This window comes from Polypterus senegalus, chromosome 5, assembly GCF_016835505.1.
Source record: "Polypterus senegalus isolate Bchr_013 chromosome 5, ASM1683550v1, whole genome shotgun sequence".
NCBI lineage: Eukaryota > Metazoa > Chordata > Cladistia > Polypteriformes > Polypteridae > Polypterus > Polypterus senegalus.
Window position 1 is genome coordinate 65981875 of NC_053158.1, and position 22912 is coordinate 66004786.

Consider the following 22912-nt stretch of genomic DNA (forward strand, 5'->3'; position numbering starts at 1 on the left):
GCAGGTGTAGTACATGTTTTGAAACATTGTTTAGGTGCAAGAGACTAACATTTTCCAAAAAGGAGGACACCTTAATAATGATAGCTGACAGATAGGGGCCTAAACAAAAACTGATTCCAAGGCATTGTATATAATCTATGTAACAACAAGACATTTCTTTATATAAGAAATAACAAACCCAAACAGTGCTGATCATCTACCCCATCCCGTGGTCTGTGCCGTAGCTCAAAAACAGCAGTGACATCAATTCACTATCCTGCCTTTGCTTATGACAGATTTGATAAGGGTAGCAACACAATACCTGTTCTGGATAATACTGATTGGCCATTAATTTGCATTGCAAACAGTTTTAGTTGAATCACATTGTAGAATGAGCATATTCAGTTCTTCAAAGTAATTCATTTTGGGATCTTCTATCTAAAAGTCTATATACATATTTAAATTGAGTAAACTATATGAGATATAAAGTATCCCCAAAAAAAGTTGAGGATAAGTTGAAATCCAAGACCACTTGGGCATGAGTAGATGAGCAGAAGAGGTTTATATGTACACTTATGCAACAAACAGTAGAGTGCTGAAGCTGTTTTCCTGTGAGTGGTGAAATAACTCACCAGAGAGTAAAGATGATGACTTGGTGGAGGAAATGTTAGTGAGTCTGTATAAGTCCATAATGTTGTGCAAAGAAATTCCAAGTAATTATTAACTAGACATGATATGAGAGGGAGGTTGGGTGGTTATAGTATATGCCAAGTACAGTTTGTGCTGTTTCATTTTAGTAGCTTTTGGCCTAAGTGCAAAGCTGTCAGTATGAGACAAATGATTTGCTTCATATGGTCCTTAAAACACCTCCTTGGCTATTAAGCTTAATTTTAACAGTATCCTCATATGAAGATGCTTTGCTTCAAAGGGGAACTTGTCAAAACAAAGGAAAACTGGTTGAGCGAATTATATTTGCTTTCAGCTGAAGAATTATCGAATGCACAGGGTTAGAACTGTATTGAAGTAGCTAAACAATAAAAAAAGTACATGCCCATTCAAAATTGTACAGTTCTTCATAGCTGAAGTAAACCAGCTGGGAAGAATAGAGAAGAATCGCTTACAAACAGGCCACAGAAAATTTCAAAAGGTTCAGTCCAGTAAAAGGTGCCTGTTGTGTTTTATCTGGAAAAAATTATTTTGGGCGAAAAGGTCAAATATTCCTTGGTGGTTTATTTTCACATATTATAGCCAGGATATAAGCTGACCATACACCTGTCACTTCACCAAATAATGACACATTTTGTATTGTTCATTACAGTCTACGTTTATGCTGTCTGTTTTCTCTCTCACTACTTATCATTGCCAAACCTTTTAAATCATTAGAGCAAAAATTCAGAATAAGTTTTTTAGCCTCTTAGATTTAGAGCTGATTCTGCTGTTATGTTTTGCCAGCTCTGTTGGCATAATTCTTTTGGTGAATAAGTGGTTAAAGAGAAGGAAATGAGCACAAAAGGGAGCATTAAGCACTGCGGCCACTGACCTCATTTGCTCGGCATGGTTCTGTCCAGCGTCCAATTACTCTTTAACAAATTAGATGATATTATTTAACAGAGAGATATCGGTACTTGTTGCAATTTCTGTTTCTTGGGAATTTGGCTGTCCCCTAAAATGCCTTATGTGCTACAGGGAGAAAATTGTCAAGTAGCTGGAAAGCCTGATGGATCAGGAAATTCAGTGTTAAACAAAATCAAAGCAAGGAGTTGCAACCAAAAAGACACAAATGTGTGGCAAAGCCAAAATGTGATTCAAATCTCAAGGTCAATAAACCTGCTGCTGCCTGTCAAAATGGAAGGCACTTGTATAATGATTTCAGAACTGTGTTCATATATTTGGAAAACTATATACACGTGGCAAGGATCGTGTCATGTCTACGTCTGGGCCCACTGTCCCTAACAGTGAGCTATTGCCTTGTAGCAACACTCCAAACAACTTGATGAAAAGTTGATTGAAAAGCCTAAATCAGGAGATGGAGACAAGAAAACATCTAAGTCATTAAATATCACTTGGACACCAGTGAAATTAATAATTAAACGGAAGTAATATGGTACAGCTGTAAATCTGCCTGGAGGAGAGAAGAGGGCCACCAGGAGGACACCAAGAGACCTCAGAGAAAGAAGTCACAAGCTACATTTTCTTAGATTATTGTACATACAACATCTGTTGCCTGGGTTCTTCATGAGTTGTGGCTTTATGGGAGAGTGGCAAAGCGAAAGCCACTGGTTTTTTTTAAAAAAAAAAAAAAGATTGGTTATGGATGAGACCAGAATTTGAACTTTTTGGCCATCACACTAAAGGCCATGTTTGTTATAAAACTCAACAAAATAAACAAAAATACATCATCCCACTCTGATGCATGCTGGTGGCAGCATCATTGTTGTGGGAATGATTGCACCTTGGGAAAAGATGCATTTTCCAGTAAGACAATGACCTAAAACAGAAAGCCAAGCAATGTAGGAATGGCTTAAAAACAACAGTATTATTATTCTGCAGTGGCACAGTCCAGATGTTAATCCAGTTTGTCACTAGTCTTGAAAAAGGCTATTCATTCACAATCCCCATGCAACTGACCAGTTCCTCAATTTAGTGCACAGCTGTAACTTGCAGACCAAGTCAGATGGTTAATGCCAATTGTTTGGCCAGTCAGATGATCTTTCGCTAAGACTGTTACAGTTATGTCAAAGTGTGTGCTGACCAGGTAGTTTTGTGTAGTCAAGTATGCACCCTGCAAAGGGTCAACAATTCAGCCCTCGAATAGAAAATAAGCAGCTTAACACTTCTAGGTAAGAGCACATTTTCAAATTCTAATATAATATTCTCAGACCAGCGTAATCTAATTCAGGATCACAGGGGCTGGAACCTGTCCTAGCAGCACAAGGTAGGAAACTGCTGTGGACAGGGTGTCTGTACATTTCAGGAAGTACTCATTCACACACCTAAATATGCAGGGAATGTTTTTGGAAATTACAGTGTAGCTGTCAGTGATATTTCTGGTTTAGTATAAAGCTTTAAAATTTGTAGTTAGTGCAATTCCTTCAGTTTATAAAAAAAAAAAGAGAGAGAGAACTGAATGTGTATATTACATTATACACATCCAGTATCAACATGACCTGTACCATAAGAGTGGCTATGTAGTCCCTTGTCCTAATACTGCAAATGGTGGTGGTGATCTTCTTCTTTCGGCTCCTCCCGTTAGGGGTTGCCACAGCGGACCATCTTTTTCCATATCTTTCTGTTCTCTGTATCTTGTTCTGTTACATTCATCACCTGCATGTCCTCTCTCACCACATTCATAAACCTCCTCTTGGGCTTTTCTCTTTTCCTCTTACCTGGCAGCTATATCCTTAATGTCCTTCTCCCAATATACCCAGCATCTCGCCTCTGCACATGTCCAAAACAATGCAATCTCGCCTCTCTGATTTTTGTCTCCCAACTGACCAATTTGAGCTGACTCTCTAATGTACTCATCTGTAATCCTACCCATCCTTGTCACACCCAGTGCAAATCTTCTCCTGCTTTCTGGTCAGTGCCACCGTCTCCAACCCATATAACAAAGCTGGTCTCACTACCGTCCTGTTAACCTTACCTTTCACTGTTGCTGATACCCTGTCTGTCACAAATTACTCCTGACACTCTTCTCCAACCGATCTACCCTGCCTGTGCTCTCTTTATCACCTTTGTTCCACAGTCCCCATTACTCTGTAACACTGCAAACGGTGTTAATCTGGTTAAATGATAAGGATGTACAAAGAACATTCTAATAGTGACATTATAAACACTTTACCAAAGAATTATGTAAAAATTGTTATAAATCAGTATTAGTTACTTAAATGGAGTTCCTTCCCACCATGTTAAATGCATAGCAATGAATCCAACAAAACAAAAAAACTAAACCGTACTGCATATAGAAGAGTGCTACAAGAACCAACTAAAACTTTGCCACCAGAAAGTTCAATTAAAAATGTTTTTCAGTGGCATATAATGTAAAATGTCTCGGGACAGTGGACACCAACAAAAACAGAACACTGTGTAAGATGGAGTCTAGAAGTGAAAGCAGCCTATGTTTAGTCATTTGAAATAATTGTTGGTTATTTAATAATTCAGCTTGTTTTATTGACGAAAACTGGTTTAGTACTACCACAAAGTGGTTGCTTCTTACAGTTTGCTAAAATGTTAGTATGCTTACTTGAGTTAAGAATACCTAGAACATATAATTAGCCAGATCATTCAAAAGGCAACGATGCATGAGTGGACCTATTGTGGTTGCATTTTTTTATGCTGTCTGATTCTGTAATTTAATGTTTGGTGTTGCATTCATTGTCTATTGTTGGCTTTATTTATTGTCTGATCTACAGTATAATACTGTTCTCTGAGATCTGTGGGAAACATGAAGTGAGAATCTCATTGTATTAAGAACACATGATGATAATCTTGATGGTTTTTAGCCTCATCGTGACCAATGAGTCGCCCTATACCATCTTCTGCTGAGATATTCCCAATATCCCAAGGCCAGCTTGATAAAAACCAACTCATATGTCAATACTTCCATTATGGATTTAAAGAAATATAAAAGTCTTGTCTTTTTTTCTTTTACAAAATATTCACGTGACCCTAAAATCTTTTGCCATGCTTTAATGTACAGTAGATTCAGAAAGTATTCAGACCCCTTCAATTAATTTTATGCACACTTTCTTTTGTTGTGCTTTCAATTTAAATGGATACATTTGCCACTTTTACCCATCAATCTACACTTAATAGCCCTTAATGACAAAGTGAAAAAATTTTTTCAGAAGAGTTTGTAAATTTATTAAAACTCAAAATTTGAAATCTCTCATTCATACAAGTATACAGATACTTAATTCAGTACTTTGCAGAAGCCCCTTTGACAGCAATTACAGTTTTGATTCTTTTTGGTCAAGTCTCTACAGGCTTTGCACACCTGGATTTGGGCAGTCTACCATTTTTCCTGGCATATTCTCCCAAGCACTGATAGATTGGATGGGAAACATCTGTAAACTTCCATCCATAGGTCTCTCTGCAGTTGCTCTATGGACTTTGTCAGAGCTTTGGCTGGCCATTGAGAGACAGTTTGACACTTGTCCTGAAACCACTTTAGCATTGACCAGAAGAATACAGCCCAGACATTTTCATACTGAAAAGTGAACCTACTGCCCAGTCTAAGCCCGTATGCACTCTAGACCAGGTTTGCTTCCAGGACCTCTATGTATTTAGCTATATTCATCCTTCCCTCCATTCTGACCAGTCTCTCTGTCCCTGCCACAGAGAAGCACCCTCATAGCATGATTCTGTCACCACCAAGCTTCACTGTAGGGATGGTATTAGGGAATGGTGAGCGGTCTAGTCATGCTAAACATAGTGCTCAAAATTCAGCTCAGAGTTGAGTTTTTGTCCCATCAGTCCAGAGAAACATTTTCCCTTATACTTTCAGAATCCTTTAAATGCTGTTGGGTAAACTCCAAGCGGACTGTCATATATGCCTTTTACTAAAGAGTGGCTTCCTTCTGGACATTTTACTGTAAACATCTGATTGATGGAGCGCTGCTGAGATAGTCATCCTTCCGACAGATTCTCCATTTAAGCAGAGGACTTCTGAAGCTCTGTTTGAGAGACCTTTGGGGACTTGGTCCCATTCCAGATTGAGGCCCTTCTTGCCTGGTTACTCAGTTTGGCTGGATGGCCAAGTCTAGGAAACGTCCTGGTTTTTCTAAACTTCTTCCATTTCACACAGTTTTATCATGGAGGTCTAAATCGTCATGGCTTGGTTTTTGTCCAGACATGCTGTGTGAATTGTGGAACCTTTAATATACACAGTTGTGTGAGGCTTTCTAAACTATCTCCAGTCAATTCAGTTTGCCACATGTGGACATATGTCAAACAAACTGGATGTACCTGATCACTATTTGGAGTGCCACAACAAAGGGTCAGTAGTTTTACATGAATGAGAAATGTCACTTTTCAGTTTTTAATAAATATGCAAACCTTTCTGAAAACATGCTTTCACTTTGTGATTATGTATTATATAGTGTAAATGGATGCTCAAAAATGTCAAATTTAGCCAGTTGCAATTAAATCTACAATGCAACAAAGTGCAGAAAGTTTATGTATAATGTAATAAAAGCAAACTGTGGAAGCCAGTTTTAGTAATTTGTGGGCAACTCATAAAAGTAGACATCATATTTATAATCTTCTATATTTCAAACCTACTGAATGCTTTTCAGTTCTGATCAGTAAGTTAAAAAAATTATATTTTGATTGAAACTTAACAAATTTACTAAAAAAGATGTATTAGAATGAAATAAAGGGTTTTGGATTACATCTCCCTGACTACCCTCATCTCAACATCTTTTCATATTAGTCAGCCTTTTTAATCCCTATATGGTGTTGTAGTACAAAAATTACTATGAGTAATGTTATTTACCAGTAACCTAATCTGTTTTAGATAAAATTTCACCTATCCTGAATAAGATTCACATCTGTCTAAAACTGTGAAAATATGTACAAAAGTCGAGACATATTTACCACACACTAAATTTAACACACAAATTAATAATAATAATATTGGTAGAAAATGTCCCTAAGGCAGGGGCCGTTTCCATGACAGAATTAAGAAGTATGTGCTGAAACAAATGATTTATTATACATAATTATATCCCTGTACTGATTGAAATGATATGTTGCAGGGGTGTGAAATGAGAAAAGAAAATATCAACAGTTTTGGAAATCTTTCTGAAATTTACAGGCTGTTAAAATGAAGTACCCAATTTGCAGTATGTTAATGTTACACTTTTTAAAGAAAAGTAATAACCTTTTTTTTAAAAAAATATAACTGATCAGCTATCATAAAAAATAAAAGTCTCAACTGAGGATTCCTCTCCTTTTCCCCATAAGCTGTCATTCCTTTTGTTGTATTCAAGATTCTAATTACAATTACTTTTCATTGGTACAAAATGTTTTCTTCAGACTACTGTGATTGAGTATGTGAAGCCATCTGACCTGAAGAAGGATATGAATGAAACATTTAAAGAGAAATTTCCTCACATCAAGCTGACTCTCAGTAAAATAAGAAGGTGAGGTTATTTTGTTTTAGTTTGCTAAATCCCACATAGAAGAACACAGTTTAGTTTAAGTCTATATTAATATGCTGGCACTGTGAACTTATATTACCATATGTCTGTACCTTTTGATATAGAGAGTTGAAGTAAAAAAGAAAACAAAAAACAGGTTACAGTTATTTTCACATACATGTTTCAATGTATATTTTCTCAGAGTGTAAATAACCTTTTACATAGTTTTATTATATTAGTATACACAGTGAATTTGCAGATTATGTCATTTATAACTGGACAGTTTTTGTTTTATGATTTGAATAAATCTATAAAATGTTTTGTTTTGTTATTTACCTTCGGTTTATTTCAGGGGTTGATCCTGATTATCAAGCTCATCCTGACACCAAACAATTCATTGACTTAGCCTTTTTATTTATTTTGTTTGTTTATTTTGTTTCTAGGTGTTAAAACCACAGCACGTATTTCATATTGATAAGTATGTTGCACGTTTTTAGTATGATTTGCTTTAACATAGCTCATTAAATCTTAACAAAAAAGTATATAGTAATGGCAGCATACAGGAAATGTTTTGATTAAAGTAAACACTACCACGGATTTGTCCAAATACAGTATTTGCAGATTATGTATACTGTATTTAGAAGGTCGTAAACAGGTTTTCTATGCTTTCGCACTAACTGCGAAAATATTCGATTTATAAATAAAGAATCCTACTTTGCGGAAATTCATTTATCGCGGCAGAGTCTGGAACGGATTAACCGCGATAAACGAGGGTTGACTGTAATATAGTGCTTATGCTGGAAGCACTGCTCCATGACAAGTATTTTCAGAAAATATTAGTGTCTTAATTTAAGTGTGTTTCGTTTTTTAAGTAGATTTAGTGCAATTTAATGCAATTACATCCACTGCTTGGTTTCTGTTTTCATGTGTTTTATTTATTTTTAAACAAGTTAAGTTGTTGTACTTATTGCTGTTTAAAACTGTTAATATTAAAAGGTACTTTCTTATACACTTAAGAAGTATAATTTTATCAATTGGGAATCACTGGCAAAGTTCTGATAGTGTCTCTGAACCCAGAGTGTTTTCATTGAGGCAAAATATTTTAAATGGTTTTTATTATGAAAAAAGTAAATAAGCATTGGTATGATAGCAAATAAAGTGCACCCCTGAGCATTATTTGTATCTGAAAAAGCCAAGTCTCACAATCACAATCTTGTCTACCTAATTGTTACGAAGGGCTTTTGTATTTATGGGTATGGACATTCCCTGTCTCAGACATTCTTTCCTCTCACTAGCTTGGTGGTCTAGGGATCTTTTGTAAACTGTGACATTTACTGCCTTATTTTTGGGTAGTAGTCCCCTTTTTTTTTTTTTTTTTTTTTCTTTCCCCTTCCCCAGCTAACAACTTCTGTCTCTTCTGTAGAGGTCCCTGCTTACCGTTTTCCTTAACCTCTTAAGATGGCTACAAGGCATATTGGCCTCTGCCAGAGACTTTACTTTGCACTGGCATAATACAAGATGTTCCGGCATGTACAGTACATGATTCCCTTGGTTCATAAGGGCACTGCTGTGCCTTGTACAGTATGTGAGCTGCATTGTGTTCCCTTGCTTGTAGTTCTTCTGCTTACCTGCATGTACATAATACCATTTTATTACATGACTTGCTTTTATTACAATATTACTAAAGGAAAATTAATTTAAATTGTTTCCCCATAAAGAATTTTGCCTTGGAAAGTAGTAGTAATAATTACTGATTTGAACTGATAGTCAAGTTAACAGATAAATATTGAATATGGGGGTGCATATCCTGAGGTGGTGTGGAAAAATTACTAATAGGATGACTGAATTAAAATAAGACCACTCTGTGGTATTGTATATGCTCTATTTTAGTGCTGTATTTAGTACTGTATACAAAATTAAAAGGTTTTAATTCTAAATCCCCAAAATCAGTTCTGGTTTCAGTTTATTTGTACAGTAAGTACCAAGATGTTATATAAAATTGTACTTTCTAGATGGATTTGTAATTTGTAAAGCCATGATGTAACAGAATAAGAAATCTGGGGTATTTTAAAGCTATATCTTCATAGTTTGTTTGCTCTGATGTGTTCATATTAAATACAGTTTCTCATTGTAGCCTCAAGAGGGAGATGCGCAAGTTGGCACAGGATGAGTGTGGATTTGAAGAACCAACTGTGGCCATGTCATTCGTCTACTTTGAGAAGCTTGCACTAAAAGGCAAACTTAACAAGCAGAACCGTAAACTATGTGCAGGAGCATGTGTGCTACTTGCTGCCAAAATAGGAAGTGACCTCAAAAAGCATGAAGTCAAACATTTAATAGATGTAAGTAGTAGTGTATGTATTCTGAATATTTCAGTGAAAAAATTAGAGTTTTAATGTCAACTGCAGCCCTTATTTTATCTGATAGTGAGCTACAGGCCATGCTATGTACACAGGACACATAAGTGAACAACTGCATAAAGTGTTTCCTGTTAGAAAATTATATTTGCCATAACCATGATTTAGCCCATCCAAAATATTATGCTGTCTCCAAGTCCTGGTAATCATCATGACAAGAGTGTGATGACTTCACATTGCAAGCCAATAATTAAAAAAAAAAAAAAAAGTTTAAGTAAAAGACTACATTCATTTATTAAAGTTGAATACAGTTCCTCCCCCTCTACGGAGTGCAAAAAATAAGTTGTCAGCCAGTGGAAGTAAATTAGCTTTTTATGTAGGTGTTATAGTTTTCCCCCTCTGGCTTTTCCAAATTTGACTCACTGGCGGTGTATAATTCTTTTCTATTACATTGTTTCCAGCAATCTCCCCATTAAACCAATTCTTTAGCATATCATGTCTACCACCTCCTTTGTTCTGTTTTTTCCCCTTCTCTATCTTTCTTCTTGCCCCTTCATCTCTAACAATCTTCTAGGACACTGTTTTCTTCTTTTCTCCTTATATGTCTAGCCAACTGTAGTCTTCTCTGCATTATCTGCAATCATATCTTTTTTTACTTTTATGTTTCATCTAATATACCTATTTTCTACAAGATCCATTTTGTTCACTTCACACATCCATCACTGCATTTTCCTGTTTTAAACTTTTGTTCTTTGAGTCTCACTTCTAGTTGTTCTCCTGTTTCCTGCACTATAAAACTCGCTACTACATTGTAAGTTTTTCCTTTTGTTTTACCAGATATCCTTTTTTCATAGAGTATTCCCACTACACTTCATTTTTTGTTCATTCTGATCTGTCTGTTTCATTTCTGCTGGTAACCTGTCCCATTCTTGATTCATTGATCCTGAGTACCAAAAGGGCTGGATTTCTGTTCTTCTACTTCAGCCTTCACTTTCCATTCTTATCCCCTCCACTATAGCTGTAGAACACACATTGACTTTTTGAACTACATGTCCCTCTAGAGCAGTGTTTACCAAACTTGGTCCTGGGGACTCCCTGTGGCTGCAGGTTTTTATTCCAACCAGCTTCTGATGAACTCCTGGCTAATTAAGTGAAGTGATATTTCCCATGTTCAGTGTTTAGGGAACAATATAGAAATTAGAAAACTTAAGTTTGCTAAAAAAATATATATATTAAAATGTACCAAGCAGTTATATAGGAATAATGTATTTTTTTCTTAATTGTTTTCTTAATTATTATTATTAATTATGTTATTAATTATTGTTGTTATTATATTATTGTTTTACTTATAACTCCCCATATCTTGAGGAGAAATAGGCTTAACAGTAAATACAGCTTAAAAAGTAAGCAGATGTGCATGCAGAAGTGTAGTTGAGCAAGTCATGCATATTTAAAAAAAAAATCCAGTCCATCATTGCACGGTCTATAAAATTAATTGAAAACATATCAACTCACGTTTACACTATTATTCACTTTATAATGGCTGTAAATATAACTTGAAAAATAAACATTTTAATAGATCTAATTTTAGATTATTGGTTTTAATATCAATACATCCATTTGCATATCCATTTGGGTATGTGGAGAAATTAAGCTGTAAGAGGAAGACTACAATAAATGGAAGGCTAATCAGGTAGTGGTTTTTAAAGGAAAATAAAGCTAACACAAGAATTAATGCTGCAGAGGTTATTAGACCAGTACTCTATTTCAAATGCCAGAAACTACCCTGACTATATTTTATTTGTTACATGAATGTCAGGGATGTACTGTGTACTTTAAATAGTGAAGTGCCAACTGATACGGAGTCAAAAACAGTAGCTTCTTTCTGAGAAATGCATGTTGTGATTTAATAAGTCATATTTGAACTCTACATATTTAAAATTACATCAGATTATTAAGACATCTTTTGCAATAAAGGAACAAAACTATTTGAGTTGGTTACATGGTTTTTAGACTTTTGATTTTATTACTTCACTTTGATTGCATGTTCTGATAACCAGTCTGAAATGGTTCTTGGAGATCACTCTGTTGTGGCTTGTGCTCACTTGCTCTGCTGTGCCGATGGAATTAGTGAAGCAGTAGGAAATGTCACTCAACTTAGTAGAAACAGTCTTCCAGAAATAATTAGGTAAATGTGTACCACCAATGGTAATTACAAGTAATGCATAGTAAACTTGCACCTCCTCGAAGTGTGTGACACAACCACAATAAAATCCTCCCACTCACTTTACATGTCTGCCCATGTATGTTCATAGTGTCAGTGATAAATTAGAAGTTAAAATGCATGGATTAAAAGTTATGTCATTTACTGTTTGATTTTGGAGCATTGATTTTGTTCATTACCTGCACTTAAATGCTTATAAGATGGAGACTGGAGGTGCTGTGTTTTGTTTAGAAGGTAAGCTTAAATAGATCTTTTAGATTTTGTAGGTTTTTGTGCTCTAACTTCGTATGACTCTCAAATGTCATGTCATAATTAACTTTGCATATACAAAGTTAAATTCAGTTTTAAAGGCCCTTCCATGTAAATAATAATTTTCATGAGTTGTAAATCTTCTTTGGTGCATTTTGTGTTTTTCCTGCATTTTATGTGGCTTATTTTTGCCGCAAATAAAATAAAGTAACCTTTTATCCCCTCATCATTCTGCTTATTAGGTTGAGTGAATGAAAGGAGAATCTCCAGTATTTTCGTTCTGCCTAAAAGAAAGTTTAGGATGTCCACGTTCCTCTTTTCCCACTGCCCATGGCTCTTTGCTTGATATCGATGTATCTGCTGTATTTGACAGAGGCAGAGTGCTGATGAAAGTCAATGCAGGTAGTTGGAGAAGCAGCAAGAGAGCAAAGCCATTCTGTAGCTGCCATGGGCGTTTCATATTTGGGTCTTGTGCTGCTCTTGAGAAAATTGTTTTAACTTTATTTTCCATAGTTTTTATTTCACCACATTGCTTTCCAGAAGAAACTTTCATGTTTATTTTACATTCAAGATAACAGTGTCTGCCTGCAGCAAGGCCTCTTAAATGTGAACACAGTTACGCTGGTCCACAAACTACAAATACAGGATTAATTTAAGTTGGTAGATGGTTTCTTAATAATTAATTAGTTAATGCACTTATAATGTTTTATTGGTACTTAATTTGAAAGATTTATTTGTTCATTTATTGACCTTTCAATTTTTATTATTGATCGTTTTTAATTAATAATTCTATTCACTTAATTAAATTGTATATTAACATTGCATGTATGCTTTCAAAAATAATAATCCTAATATGCCTTTGTTTTACAGAAACTTGAGGAAAGGTTTCGCCTCAATCGACGTGAGCTGATAGCATTTGAGTTCCCTGTTTTGGTAGCTCTGGAATTTGCCCTGCACCTCCCAGAACATGAAACAATGCCACACTATAGACGCCTTCTTCAAAACTCCTAGCATTGGCTCATCATCAGGAGAGCATGCCAGTGCTCTTCTGATTGATTGATGTATTTACAATTTTTGGGTGGACTTGCAAAAGCTATATGCACTACTGATGATTCCCAGCTCCTTAATGTTTAAGAGCTACTTGGTAGGGTTCAGAGTTTTGTCTTTAACACCAACAGATCGTGTCCAGAAAAGTTGTTTGGATGTGTTTTTGCCTCCTGTGCTGTGGCATAACAATTTGTATATGCTTTGTTGCTGAATCCTAGAATTTCAAAATGTGAGCGTTTTTTTTTACTGTTTATCATGCTCATCTGATTTTGAACTGTAACTGGCTGATTTTATTTTTATCAATATCTGATCTTCAGAAGTATATCCTTTTTGTCAAGAGAAAAGCATGTTCAATGAAATGATTGGACTCTGTTTACGTGTCATTGGACAGAGGCTGGGTTGGCATGTTTGTCTGTTGTTGTTCATCATGAATGCTGGTTCTTTATTTTTTTGTTGGGACCAACTTCACTCATTCTGTTCATCTACAGTATCTGTCGTCAATACATATCATTTGGCTAGTGCTTACTTCAGTATTAATAGATACAGTGGATATTTTAAGTCAAAAGAGGTATCTTTTTTTTTTTTAAAGGTGAGGTTTAGTACAGTGTATTGTTTCACTCTTTAACTGTTGCTGTGAATTGTGCCTCTCTGTAGAGGTTATTGCAGCAGTTTCTTTCTTCCTGCTCTATGTTAGAGCATATTTTGTATTCAGCACCATTGTTGTGCTTCCTGCTTCAAAGGGGAGAGTTAGATCCCTGCATAAATTATCATATGCATGCTAAAATGGGCAGATGGTACTAAGTGGTGCTTGCCACCTCTTATTTGGACTAAATCAATGTCAAAAGTTACAAGTCTCTAGACTTCCTTTTCCTTTTTAGCAGGGCTAAAATATTTAGTTCATAAATAAAATGTGTGCACTGTTTGGGTGGCATAGAATTGATTCATTTAAATCACTCCAAAATGTGCTACAATCAATATTTTGTTGTCTTATTTTATTTACAAAAAGCACTACTCTCTTATGTAAGGTTATGTAGCAACTGTTTGCTGCTTTATACTGTGTTTTAATGGTCATTAGTGTTTTTTTATGTATTTCCCTCAGTGATGGAAAGATATTTGTATATACATTACCAAGCAAATATAGGAATACAAATATCTAACAGTCAACCTTCTATAGCACCTCCAAATTCTTTCACACAATTGTTTATTTAAATATATACACGATAATGCTGGTTCTTCAAAGATCATTTCTGTCTTTGTTGTATAATGTGACATACTCATTGTTAACCTTACCCAAAGAGATACCATCTTGGACTGGAACAAGGCTTTAGTACCTTGGGCGAGTCTTAATCAGATAGGTGCTCAAGTGGATGGTGTGAACACCCTGCAGGTCTTCACTCCACATAAAGTATTTGTGCCATTAGTAGAGTGGAAGTTGTTTTATGCAAAGTTCACTATTTACTTTTCAGATCTAAAAGCAGGTAACAGTAGAAGACTCATTTTTGTTAAGAGATGCCTGTAATTGAGCAGAGAGGACTTGTCCATATTTGTTACACACTGTACATTCAAACAGGAGAAGTGGTCATCACATGATCAACCAGTAAGGTCCAGTTACGTTTACATGAAATCCAGTAGATGATCACATTTGAACTGGGGGTTGACTGTTGGCCACAGTACCACATTAGCTCAGTGTTTGATATCCAGAGCCATTTTTTTAAGATAAGAATTAAACACAACTTCATTAAGTCTTCCAAAGTATACAGAAAGCCAATGGTAATGTGACCTGAATAAGCCTGGATTCCATTATATAAGGTACCACAGGCTGTTTTGAGAATTTATATTTCCAGTTTTTCAAGACTCATAATTTAACACCTTCATATGAACATTCCACTTTAGACAACTTATGGCCAGTTTTCTATACTTTGTATTGATTTACCAAAAAAAGAAAGAAAGAAAAATAAGACTGATTGCACAACCTAAGGCAATGCATGTTATCCACTTTTTTTTTTTTTGTTTGTTTTGCATTGTCCCTATGTTTGTGACGCTGATTACTTCAGTCTGTTTTCAAGAATGTAGTACATTGACTATGCATTTGATGTTAAATATGTGCAAGCAAAACAATCCCATTCCGATATGGGAGCCCAGTGTAAATAGTGTTGACACTAACTGCACCTTTTTAAAACTGGATCAGCTTTTCATAGGATGCTGCTGTCCGCTTGGACATTTTTGCCCCAATTTATGTACTTTTATTGCACATATTTGTCATGTTGATTTGTAAATTTATGGCCCCATGATCCTTTGTTCAAAAGACAGGATTGTTATTGTCCAGTTTTAATGACAACTTTACTTGACTCTCGATTGTCATGAAAAAGATGAATGTTTTCAGTGTCTGATATTCCAGAGTTCCATTGATATCTTCTTAATTAAATGAAGAATCTAAGGTGACTTGTTTGCACTTTTGGTCTCGGATCAGAAAAAAGCCATTTACACATCTTGTCTGTACAGTCCAGAAGAAGTTCCCCCTTTATATTCTACTGTATGTCTTGTTTCTCACTTTTATGCCATTTTTTTTGCTGTTCATTCATATACTGATTTGAAATATGACTTTTGAGTGACACTTTCCAGGTTACTTTAAATTGTAATACTCATCCTAAATGGTTTGTATTTTTCTTTAAGTCAATGCTGTTCCACAATAAACATGTTTTTCATGGATAGTTGTTTCCACGCTTTGCCAGATGTGTTTTTTTCTTTTTGATTCTTCTAGAAAACTGCATTGCCTGTCCTGACACACACACACACGTCTATAGTCACTGGACCTAGGAGCTACTTGTCTCGTCATGCCACAAGTTTCCAGTACCTACATGCTGCCATTGTAATTGCTGGTGTTTTGTTTTATTTCATTTTAACAAATACTTGGATTGTACAAATTCCAGAAATGTTCATTCTAATGTTTTACTGCAGTCAGCTAGGAAAATAAGTACATCCTGTGATTATTCTCTGTTCAGAGTTACCAAGGTTAGGACTTTCTTATCGTCTTCTGCAGAGCCTGCATCCTGATTGAGCTTCCTGACTTCTGAGTCAGTGGGCAGGAGGGAGGACACAAGCTTTAGGCTCCTGAAGTGCAGAACTGCACACACACAGGATGGCCTAAAGCAGACGTGGGTTTGCTGTGTGTAGCATGTGAAGGGAAAATATCTTGGAGGCATAATTTTCAGTCTGATTATTCTGTCATATTCACATCTCATAGCAGTGTAAATCTGAACGAAGGAGACTGCCAGCAGCAGCTTAAACTTGCTTCATCAGTGAGTTTTATCATTAACATTTCCAAAAAGCACACAACATTTTAGCATTTTTAGTTTTTTTTTTTCCCTTTCATATTACTTTTCAATTACAGTATTTTACAGAATTTATGTGCATGATGCAACTTTTACATCCGTTCATTCAAATTTTCTTTAAGATTTCTTTTAAAATATTAGCAATTGTTCTAACATAATGAGGATCAGCACTGCTGCTCTTTATAGTCCATAACTTGCAGGCCCTGATTGTAAAATGCGCACGGAAGCTTCTTGCGTGTTTTCTTTTAAAGTTCCTTTTTATTCCATTTTTGTTTACCGTGGTGTCCGAGAGTTGTGACGTATTGCATGTTGGTGGGACTTGCAAGTCAGATTTTCACTGTACCCTGTAGATGTCATTTATTATTACCGGAGTGCCACTGGAAACATATGGAGGAATATTTCGGACAAAATGAAATAAATAAATAAATGCGTAAATAAATAAAAGTACTGTGAAATGTGAGCATAAATAAATAAATGTGTCATGAAATGACAGCCTTAATAAATAAATATGTCATGAAATGAGAGCATAAATAAATAAATGTGTCACGAAATATGTTTTTCGTTGCTTATTTATTTATTTCATTTTGTCCGTAACGTTCCTGCAAACCGTCATGAAATACGGCTTGAAATAAAACTGTCACTTTCACTCGTCAAAGTTGAGAGGGTGGGCTCTAACACGCCCTCTAGTTACTGATTGGTGAATCGATAGCACAAGAATTAATTAGAAAAATGCTTTATCGGAAGAAATTACAATGTTGGCGGCACTTTTAGACTCCGATATAGATGAAACTGTTTTTGAAATTATCGAAGAACAGGTGGAACAGACTCTACTACACTGCAGTTCAGGTGATGCAGTACCCTGCTCTGGACGTCCAGACATTCCAGCTGAGTCAATAGAACACCTTCTGTTATGCGGTTTAAAAGTACAACAGATTGCAGATTGTAATTTCTTCCGATAAATCTTCAACTCTCTCTCTGAAATACGTAATATCTTCGGCAGAATCCATTTAATCGGCAGTAGTAAGCATTTTTCTAATTAATTCTTGTGCTATCGATTCACCAATCAGTAAATAGAGGGCGTGTTAGAGCCCACCCTCTCAACTTTGACGAGTGAAAGTGACAGTTTTATTTCAAGTCGTATTTCATGACGGTTTGCAGGAACGTTACGGACAAAATGAAATAAATAAATAAGCAACGAAAAACATATTTCGTGACACATTTATTTATTTATGCTCTCATTTCATGACATATTTATTTATTAAGGCTCTCATTTCATGACACATTTATTTATTTATGCTCACATTTCACAGTACTTTTATTTATTTACGCATTTATTTATTTATTTCATTTTGTCCGAAATATTCCTCCATAGAAACACAGTACACGTGTGCTCAGACTCACTATGGGGTGCCATTTGTGTGACTGCCAAGTCTCACTTGTAATGTGAAAGCAGGCGGGAAGCTCAAGACCAGGCCACATTATTCAGTTACTGGGGCTTAATAGAGGCAGAAGGAAAAACTCAAAACTATTTTACAGTTGTCATTATGTTCTGATGATGCAAGGAATGAAGAAAGTATAACCACCAGTGAAATTAAATGTTAAACATCCATCCATTGTGGAGTCGCGGATCCAAAGCCTAGTCCAGTAATGTTGGCCACAAAGCAGGTGTCAATCCTAGATGAATCTGGGTCACATAACTTTTTTTGTGCATGTTGCAATGTTATAAACAGTATAATTGATCACAATAAACATTTTCAGATTGGGTTTTTTCTGTATTAAAACTAATCAGAGCTTTTATCTTCTGAAGATCACTTTATCTACAAAGCTTTGCCAGCATTGTCTGTAAAATACAGGACATGATCACACAAAACAATTGTGAAACTTGTCCAATCCAGTGATCGGGTCTGGAGGGAGCAAAGGTTTGGGTGAATGGCTGTGAAAAACTCTAGTATAGTTCCTGTCCATGTGGATCCCATCAGGACCACAGACCACCATTCATCAAATGGTAATTTCCAGCAAGATAACAACTTGCATGCAAAAGAAAAAACCTGTATATTGCTCATTTTTAACAGTCTTTGTGCATACAGATTAACTGGCAGATGAGAACTGTTTTTGGTTGCGTTGCCATCCACCATTTGATAAGAAGGGTAGTCTTTGCTTGATTCTTGTCTTTGTGATGGTCTGCCCTGTAAATATGAAGCTGCTTTCATTTTCACCTGGCATACCTGTGCTGATGCCCTCCTTTCTGGACATTTTTGGATAGTGGATACTGACCAGCTGTTTCATTAAATCAAGCTTAATATGAAGCAGTGGTAGCAGCTCTGTATCTGTCTGGATCCACCGTACCAGTTATGATGATGATTTTGGCACCAAGCTGTAACTTTGCTTTTTTTTTTTTTTTTCTCTTCCCCATTCAGAACCCAATGTCAATTCTTGGCTTAGCCATCCCACTCACAGAGGAAACACAGGATTTTGTAAGCCCTGACTTCTGACCCATTAAGACACACAGAGCTTTCTTTCAGGTCCCCACACGTGAATCCATGGCGCTCGTTGTAATTCATTTCCTTGAAGGTTTTCTTTCTTTCAAATGCACAGAATGAGCCACAGGTATTGCAACGGCTACATATGCTGCTACCTGATGCAATGGCCCATCACCAGGATCAATTTCAGCTATAGTACAGTAGATTCTAATAATAGAAATATTAAATTCAAACAAATGTTAAAATGTTGGTATTTCATTGAAGTGTGAAAATAAAACAAAAACTATAAAAATGTTTTGTTAAAAAAAGTTACATGTTGAAGAAAAATGGTTTATTTTAATTTCAACACCCAAAACTGTATATAAATCGCATGAAATAATCAAAACATTTTTTTCAGTGTAGAACTGTGATGCGTACTGAAAGGAAAGACCAACTGGTGAGCTCCAGAAGAGCTGAGATGGCTTCATTTTTCATTTTCTTCGACCAAAGTGAGTAGCAATTCTACAAACGGATTTTTCCGTCACTTTAGTGCAGCGTTGACATGAAAGTGCAAAATGGAGAAGGGATAAAGCAGAACAATTCCTAGTCTTGGAAAAAGGCGGTGCATTTTAAGGGCAGCTGATTTTCTTTCAAATTCAAACTTAAGGGCTGCTTTATAATTGAGGCTGACAGGAGAGAAGAGAGGACTGTGGGCCAGGATGAGGGAGATTGGGGATCCGTGCATCGAGACAGAGATGTAGTTTTGGTTTTTAAGATATAGAGCAGATGAATATTGGAATCTTTCTTATTGATTCCTCAGTTTAATTCTTAGACTCATTCTCTTGATTCCAGTTGCGGATGTAATGGTTGACACCTGACGTTTGCTACACATACCTGACGTGAACAGGGCAACTTCACGGTTCTAAAAAAAAAAAAAAATGTGGCATTGTGAAAGACAGTTGCCTGAGAAACCTCACGACGATTGGGGAGGCAGCCATAGTCTGTGCACTTTGATAAAGGAAGAAGGCTTGGGGGTTTGGGGCCAAAGGTTAAGAGTTGAGAGATTTGTATGAGTGTCCTGGTCTGGGAGCATGTTTGGGGTCCATGGTGTGTCGGAGCAGATGGCAGGTGTTTTAATGAAATAGAGCCACTTAGACCTTATGTGTGGAGCTGTGCGGGAAGAAAACCATGCGACTGTGGAGTACTTAATGGGGGAGTTAGCTGATTGGCTGTTACGAATGTGTACAAGCACAGCTGGCACAGTCATCCCTCTTGGAGGCTCGGCGAATCATGTAGTGTACCTGCAGTCACAGGGTATAAAATGTCCAAATGGGACAAAAGATAAAAATGAGGAAAAGAAACCGAGGGCAAAGAGAGATCAAAATCAGGTAGTTGAGGCGGCACTGAGGAGAAGGAGGTGAGACAGTTGGGCAGCATTGGAGTGAGAGGAATGGCGCTCCAGGTGTACCTCACTCCTTCTGAGCTGAGAAGCATGGGCTTAAAAAGACCTGCAGACACCAAAGTAGGTGGCAAGAAGAGGGAGCCAAGAGGCTGATCGTGTTCATAGCGTCGCAGGCCTTGATCGGTGAGAGAGAGCACTGGGCAATGGAGGGGAGGAGAAGATCATATCTGTTTTTATTCCTGGTTTTTACTGTTTCATGGATTTATTTATTTTATGTTCGAACTTCACACAGTTGTATGGATTTTTGAATGATAGACTTTGATCTACACTGTGCTTTTGATATGAATTACATTATTTTGGTTAAATGCACACTGCACACTTTTACGCCATATCTGTTGTTCCGTCCTTGTTATCCTAGTCCATCTTGATTATGACTATTGATGTCTCTGCAATATTAAGATGGCCATGGCTGCAAGCACCTGGGGCATCATAAGGAGCAGTCATGGGGCTGTAAAACATCTGCTTGCTGTGTCCTCGTCAAAACATTGTAAGGACCTGGCAGAGTGCAGTGATGCATTTTCACTCCAGCCTGTGTCCACAGACTCCAACTGCCATGATGCCGTAACGGTCAAAGTAAGGTTAGAAAACCTACAGATTGTGAGACTAAAAAACTACAAGGGATCGCCTATTAAAGGACCCCCATCCCACTCGGCTACCTCTACCTTGCACAATGACCTTTAGAAATGGTACTTTATTTTGGCTCACCCTGTACAAAGTGAAAGGGTAAAAAAGCTTGAACCCTCTTGTTGGACTGGCGTTCATGAAAATGGAGAGTTGAGATCACTTCGATAAGGTGCACAACATTAAAATGTGAGCCTACTCTATGCTTTTTTTATCCTAAAAAAATAATGCATTCAGTGGCCACTTTATTAGGTACACTTTGCTAGTACTGGGTTGGACCCCCTATCGCCTTCAGAACTGCTGCTGTTCTTCATGGCATAGATTCAACAAATGCTGGAAATATTCCTCAGGGATTTTGGTCCATATTGACATGATAGCATCATGCAGTTGCTGCAGATCTCTTGGCTGTTAATCCGTGATGAGTTGAGATCTGGTGATTGTGGAGGCCATTTGAGTGCAGTGAACTCATTGTCTCATTCAAGAAGCCAGCTTGAGATGATTTCAGTTTTGTGACATAGCGCGTTATCCTGCTGGAAGTACATAAAGGAAGTGAACATGACCTGCAACAATACGCAGTTAGCCTGTGGCATTTAAACGATGATCAGTTGGTACTAATGGGCCCAAAGTGTGCCAAGAACACATCCCCACACCATTACAAAATCACCACCAACATGAACTGTGGATAGAAGACAGGATTGATCCATGCTTTTAATGTTATTGATGCCAAATTCTGACCCTACCATCCAAATGTGTAGCAGAAATTGAGACTCATAGACGAGGTTTTGGTGAGCCTGTATGAATTGTAGCCTCAGTTGCCTGTTCTTAGCAGAGAGGAGTGGTACCCAGTGTGGTCTCCTGCTGCTGTAGCCCATCTGCTTCAAGGTTCGATGTATTGTGCATTTAGAGATGGTCTATTGCATACCTTGGTTATAACAAGAGGCTATGTGAGTTTCTGTTGCCTTTCTATCAGCTTCAACCAGTCTGGCCATTCTCCACTGACCGCTGACATCAACAAGACATTTTCCCCCCAGAGAACTGCCGCTTGTTGGTATTTTTCCCTTTTTTGGACCATTCTTTGTAAACCCCTGAGATGGTTATGTGTGAAAATCCCAGTAGATCATGAGTTTCTGAAATACTGGGTGCCAGGTGGGCTGGTCCAACAACCCTGCCAGGTTCAAAGTCACTTCAGTCACCTTTCTTCCCTATTCTGATGCTCGATTTGAACTTCAGCAGGTCATCCTGACAACTTTACAGGCCTAAATGCATTGAGCTGCGGCTATGTGATTGGCCGATTAGATATTTGTTTTCACAAGTAGTTGAACAGATGTACCTAATAAAGTGGCCGGTGGGCGGATATTGGCTTTTCAAAAACAATTTACAGCAGCATTCATCTCCGTATTTTCTTTTACTTGCTATTTTTTGATTAAACTGTAACATTGATCTTAAAAAGGTAGTATCAGAAACCTACAGTGGTGTTGCTCGTAGACCATAATAGGACATCCCAGTGATGACAGCATGACACTCCTCTTCACTGGGGACCACGAAAATGAAAAATGAACGCGCAAACTACACTTTATTTAGTCTAAAAGTTGGATGAAGAAAATCAACAGACCGAGGGTCTCCAATGTGCCATCCACAATAAGCATACAAATATTCTCGAGTGGTCCAGCCAAAGTCTGCACCTCTGTTTGCCACAGCTTGAAATTTGAGCCTCCTAACCCTCATCCGAGCTTCTTAAGGAATGTAGACGTCTGCCAGAAAGAGTGAGGAAGGGTGCCAACAATCTGTGAAGTTGGCAGATACCCAAAAACTGTCACTGGAGTGGAAGGCGCATCAAATTCATACGGCGGGTCTAAATTTAGACATCAGTTTTTGTCATCTTCATATCTGTCTGTTCACACGAGAGAACTCGGCTGCTGACGGACTGATTTGGTTCAAATTTAGTACACTTAAAACAGACGTGGTGTGAGCACATTCCGATACCTCAAGTGCAGCATGTTGTACAAACTGCTGAAAGTTTCTGGTCTCCCATTTAAAAGG

At 37.0% G+C, this 22912-nt stretch overlaps 1 protein-coding gene across 1 annotated transcript in view; it reads left to right on the forward strand.

Annotated features, from left to right (window-relative positions):
- Positions 1–15707, forward strand: part of cables1 (Cdk5 and Abl enzyme substrate 1) — a 97072-nt gene extending 81365 nt beyond the window's left edge. The window contains exons 8-10 of the mRNA XM_039754731.1: positions 7018–7124; positions 9256–9463; positions 12822–15707. Coding sequence (XP_039610665.1) covers positions 7018–7124; positions 9256–9463; positions 12822–12962 — 456 coding nt within the window. The 3' untranslated portion in view covers positions 12963–15707. The remainder of the gene's footprint in view (positions 1–7017; positions 7125–9255; positions 9464–12821) is intronic.
- The last annotated feature ends 7205 nt before the right edge of the window (positions 15708–22912 follow it).